The following is a 6,000-nucleotide window of genomic DNA, read 5'->3' on the forward strand; positions in this document are numbered from 1 at the left end:
TGACACCTTATCCACTTTCCGATGAAGGCAATATTATTGGACAGAGTAGATGAAGAATCAACAAAACTGAGCTCTGGTCCTGGGTCATTCCCTAGGTGACGGAACTCGAAAAAGCAATACTATTCATCTTTTCAAAGTATGCCTTTTACAAAACACTCATTAATATTGTAATGATGTTGTATGGCGAAGATGGTGAGTACACTTACCATGGTGAGTGTAGTGTAATAAACAGATTTGTCAAATCACTGCATTGTACACCTGAAGCTAATAGAACATTGTATGTCAAGCATACTTCAACAGTAAGCAAATAAACAAAGACACACACACAACACACACACACACCTGCAAGGTCTAAGCACTCTGTCAATTAATATGGCAAGAGCAGAATTCAGAGGGACCTCCTTTTCGTCCATATTTGTAGGACCAAAGGCCTTTGAATTCTAACGCTCATGGCTCCCTGGAAGGCAATGGCATCTACATACAAATATATTGCCCCATGGAAAGGTGTAAACACATACTTTTTCAGGTGTGCCTTTGACTTAGAAACATATAGATGAAAAACGTGGCTTGGAAATGTGGATCTCTTGTTAAAGATGCCCAAGTGCTTTGCCAAGAAGGCAGTAATGCCTAGATGTTTGGTATTCTTCTTTGTCTCAGTTCCCATCTCTAAAAATATACTGATGACATTTTTCTCTGACCTCTACCTACCACAGGGAGTACAGAAAGGATGCGGGTGACGACACTCATTCAGGCCATGAACTTCTTGAAAGACAGAACACTCACTCATTGTGGCTGTTGTGTTAGCAACCCTGACACAGTGTTCAGGGTTTTAAAAACCTAGTTTTATTAGGGGATGAAGCTGCCCGTGACCAAGATGCTGTATGACGTCACCTCGCAAACTAATCCAACTGAAGCTGAAAGGCACGGCCAATAATTACAACTCATTTAGAAGGTCTCTGCACCTCTTCTTGCCCCTAGCACTGTATCACCCACTTGAAAAAGATTAGATCAATTTTCTCCTTATCCTAAGGAGCAGTTGATGAGCAGTGCTCGTGCCTAGAAAGTTCCAGAAAAACATTTGTCAGACAAAATGCTTGGACGATGGAGTAAGGCTGTGTCTGGATGCCTGCCCCATCATTCCTAGCAGTGGCCCAGTGGCGAAGTCACGGACACTCCCTTTGTGAACCCATCACAGTGGGCCACTTGCCCATATTCTAAGAAAGAGTTATGATTTCCCAATTTGCACAACCGTACCCTGATCCCTTCCAGAAAGGTTCGTCATATGTATTTATTTTTAGGCTGCTGTTAGCAGTTTCTGATTGGCCATGGGAATTTTTTAACCATTAAAGTCAAAGTTAACAAAAACAAAACAACTCAACAATTTCAAGTTGATGACATATTCATGATTCCACTAAAGAAGAGAAATACGGGAAAAGAGTCTTTTGCCAGGAGATAGGGAAAAATGCTAAGGTAGACCTCATTTTCTGTGTCTTGTTTCATTTTGGATTTGTTGAATGAAAGAATGTCAATCATTTATTCAGTAAATATTTACTAAATGCCTACTTTGCACCAAGAGTTACATTTGCCCTGACTAGAAACACCAACTCCATTCTCAAAGAGTCCCTTAAAGGCAAGGAAGGGAGGGGTGCCTGAGTGGCTCAGTAGGTTAAGCGTCCCACTTTGGCTCAGGTCACGATCTCGTGTGAACAAATTGAGGGATCAGCAAGAGACAGATAGAGGAGAATCCTATTTTTCAGGAGTTGAAACTCTTATTTAAATGGATAGTATCCCCTTTATCCTCAGGCAGTAAAAGGCCATGCTTGGTCTGAATCTACATGACCTGACAACTGAACTCTATGGGTGTTCACCAAGATTGGTGCCTGGGTCAGCAAAGTTGGGGTAAAGAAAGAAATTAAGCCAAACTTAGTTCTCCATGGATGTTCTAAACTAAAACACTGGGTTTGTACTTTTTGAACACCATTATGATTTCTCTTGCCTTCCTTCTCTCCTGTTCTTTCTCTCTGCACTTCTGAAGTATCTGTGTCTCTTCACAACATGCAGAGGCCTGGGCTACGTTCTCTATGGAAAAGAATGAGTCAGAGGATTCTGACCTCAGAAAGAAGTAACTCACAAGGTAGAGCAAGAGTGCCGTCTGAGAGATGCAGGTGATATGCAATCAGAGTCTAGAGCCGGGAGAGATGAAATCCAGTTGGGAACCCAGGGAAGGCTTTTGAGAGGAGGTATCATTTCACCTGAGCCTTGAAGGGTGGGGAGGTTCTGGGCATACAAGACCCGTGGGAGGAGGGAACGTGCCTGGGCAAAAGCATTCCTGTTACTCCCTTTGATGTGACTTGTTTCTTGTTTAGGAAACAGGATGCTGTGGTCAGGGTCTGTCTGTGAGGTGTTAACCTGAGGGCCGATAAAGGACCATCATTGGGGGCTGACCACTTGGGAGTGTCAGAAGTTACACCCGCTTGGCGCTAACACCAGGAAAGCATGAGATTTCAGGATGATGAAGTGTGACATTCTATTTTATTGAAAAAGCTTGTTTTAAGTGTTTATGTATTTATTGGGGGGTGGGGCAGAGAGAGAGAGGGAGAGAGAGAGAATCCCAAGCAGGCTCCACAATGTCAGCACCGAGCCTGACATGAGGCTTGACCTCACGAACCATGAAATCATGACCTGAGCCAAAATCAAGAGTCAGATGCTCGACTGACTGAGCCACCCAGCTGCCCTGAAGTGTGACCTTTTAGAGGAAAGTCATGAAAGCCAAAGCCTGGTGTGTGACAGAACCACAGACACCCACCCCTGCTAACTAAGACATCTGTCTAAAATCGACAGCATGACATCACTTCTGAAGACTTCAGGGGGTGGCCGGCTCCCACTTACCATGGACGTGGATTCCATCTGGTTGAAAGGAAGAGTCTGTCTCCGGCAGGTAGGACTTCAGCTGTGACGCGCCGGGCAGCTGCTGGGTGGGGGGGGGCTGCGCGCTCTGCAGGACCGGAGGTGCAGCCGGGACCCTCCGGGGGCTGATGTGAGGGGATGGGGCGGAAGACACAAACCTGGGAAAAGGATTATAAGAGGAAGCGTGAGGGACGTTAAAAAGCAGGAGCAGAGGCAAACTTTTCAAAGCTGAATTCTAATTTCCACACTGGCTGGATCAGAGCGTGACAAAAAGCCCTCAAAAGAAATTGGTGAAGGCTTTCCTCTCCCGTTTTCAACCCCCGACTTCTCAATGGAGATACTGAGGGGATACAAGAAATCAACAAAGGGAAAATGTAGTCACAGTTGGGGTCTGTCAAGACTCTTAAAATGCATTTCAAATATGCTGGTTTTGGTGAAATTCAAAGCACATCTTTTGCCAGGCCCCCTTTTCTGCTAATTTTTAAATTCGATTGCATTTGAGGGGAAATTTGATCCTTATGTTTCTGATTCATTTACACTTAGCTCATAAACATTTTGTTCTGTGAGACATGTCTGAGGTCCAAGAAGTGTTACAAGTCTTTATTGTAAGCCTCTCTAACCTTGTTCTCTCTAAAAGACACTTATTCTTGGCTAAGAATGAGTGAATTAAAACCTCAAAGGTCAAGTGCGGTTTGAGACACAGAACCCAGGCTTCGTGGGTTCCGAGCGTGGCAAAGAACACTGCCCAGGGCACAGCAGGAATACGATGTGAGACATCATTCACAGTCACGTGCGAATAATAGAACTGTACGTGGTTTCTGACCAGGGAAATACAGATGGTTTTTTTTTTTAGATTTTAATTTTTTAATGTTTTTGATTTATTTTTGAGAGAGACAGAGAGAGAGACAGCATGAGCAGGGGAGGGTCAGAGAGAGAGGGAGACACAGAATCTGAAGAAGGCTCCAGGCTGAGCTAGCTGTCAGTACAGAGTCCGATGTGGGGCTCTAACCCATGAACTGCGAGATCATGACCTGAGCTGAAGGCGAATGCTGAACCGACTGAGCCCATCCAGGCACCCCGACATGTAGATGTTGAAATAATGGGACACGATCAGCTAACCTGAGATACAAGACTGACAGCTGTCTACCAGGCTTCTAATTAAAAGGGGGCAACCCACAGGGTCTGATTCTCTGGGTTTAAAATGACAGTTGGGACTTTCCAGCACTGAAGGGAAGGTGTCCCTGCGAGAGCAGGGTGAAGGTTGACCGTTGTCCACAGACCACCGTCAGGAGCGGGCTGGTGTGGGGAACCTGCCAGTGCAGTGAAATGAAGCCACAAGGTAACTGTGGAGCAAACTGTATCAGCAGTGAATTGCTTGGTCCCCCCCAAAAGGCCCAGTGGGCTGAAAACTTTGTTGGTTGTTTCTGACCCTGGGTGAAGACAGGCTTTTACACTAACCAGGAGAGGTTGCCTGTGGTGTACACGGATTATTTCACAAGGGCGAGTCCTGTCACTTCGCTGCGATCTTGTGTAGGGCTGTGGATGGTGAAGAGGGACATGGAACGGGTCAGATTCATAAAGTCACCTGCAATGCTGGCAATCGGGAGAGTCAGCGGGGCCGAGCCTGGGCATTGGTGCCATGGCAGTAAGCGCGAGCTGAAGTCGCCCCCGAGGAGGCTGTGCGGGAAGGGAGTGCAGGCACCAAGGGTGGGGGCTGGCACTCTCCAGCCTCTGGAGAAGAGAAGTCTCTGGAGGAGGCCCAAAACACACCGGCTGGGGTAGATGCCTATTCTCTGTTTGCAGAAGGAGCACAGTAACCGAGTGCCCTGGGCCGGGTAAATATCTATCTGTCAAGTGTGTGGTCCTAATTGGACTTAGCCTGAAAAGACGTGCTGAACTGAATGGCCCTGTGAGAACACACGGCAGATGTGCCCTGCCATTGCCCTGAGAACATCTAGTGAGAACTCACAGGCCAGGATTCCTCGTGTGGAGGCGATTTTCCTGGGAAGGGTGTCTCTAACGTGTCTGGAGGTGCTTTCTGAGGTCATGGGAGGGGGGCTGAGGAACTGTGGGGTTGTAGGCTCCAGGCTAAAAGGAGTCCACCCCACCACTGAGCCCCCGAGCCCTGTGGGCAGGAGGCCCCAGGGAAAGCGGGGAGGGTTTGAACTAGGAGACAAGCTCTGTTACTGGCATCTCAGTTTTGGTTCTGGGCAAAGCAGCAAGGTCCTCTGACTTGCTTCCTAACTATATTTCTTCATCTGGGAATAAAAGACACGGCACGTGCTCGATGGGTTTTCTGGTCTTTTCTCTGGTACTTCTGCCACTTTTCCTTCCTGTTGAGGACCGATGGAGCGAAGACGTGTGGACGGCCCAAGTTGCAGTGGGCAGAAGTCTGACCCTGGTGTTGGCGGCTAGGTGGGGGCAAGGGAGTCCGTTCCCCCGCCCCTGCCCCGCCCCCAGCAAGTGAGTCCGACTCATGTACAAGGGTTCAATGAACACATATGGGAAAGGTAGACAGGGAGGGGGAAGGAGGCAGAGACTGTGAGCAATACAAAATTTCACGTTTCTGTAATTTGGGATGATGTGGCTGTAGAGTGAACCGTGGTTACTAGCTATAAAGAGGGGGAGGGTTCAAACAACTCACCAGACAGAACTCATTAAGGAGCCATCTTGAATTAGGTTCCGGCAACAGATTCCTACAGCAGTTATATACTACCTACAGTACGATATGTCTATATATCTATCTAGAGGGCATATCATTATCTGACTGTTATAAATCATTCTTTTCTGTTCATCCACACAAGTTCCAAACCCTGGCTGACCCTGCTGGGCTGCCACGCCTTACACAACATAATGATGGAGAGCAGAGGAGAACACATGAGGCGCCTATCACACCCAAGTGTTCGCAGTGCTGCTCTGAGAGACGTGGGGGGGAGTAAAATATAACTACTGAGCCTTCCAGTCCACATGTTGCGTTTTGCTAATTCCGACTAAAGTTTTCTCCGTGTTGTTCAAATAAGTAAGATTTTATGGTATAAAAGTTAACATAATTTTATTTTATTTTTGAAATTATTTTTATGTTTATTTATTATC

At 46.7% G+C, this 6,000-nt stretch overlaps 1 protein-coding gene across 1 annotated transcript in view; it reads right to left on the reverse strand.

Annotated features, from left to right (window-relative positions):
* The window catches only part of GLIS3 (GLIS family zinc finger 3), a 430,817-nt gene that overhangs the window by 23,818 nt on the left and 400,999 nt on the right, over positions 1 to 6,000 (reverse strand). The window contains exon 10 of the mRNA XM_029919687.1: positions 2,890 to 3,065. Within this exon, the coding sequence (XP_029775547.1) occupies positions 2,890 to 3,065 (176 nt within the window). The remainder of the gene's footprint in view (positions 1 to 2,889; positions 3,066 to 6,000) is intronic.

The sequence above is a fragment of the Suricata suricatta genome, chromosome 13, assembly GCF_006229205.1.
Source record: "Suricata suricatta isolate VVHF042 chromosome 13, meerkat_22Aug2017_6uvM2_HiC, whole genome shotgun sequence".
NCBI lineage: Eukaryota > Metazoa > Chordata > Mammalia > Carnivora > Herpestidae > Suricata > Suricata suricatta.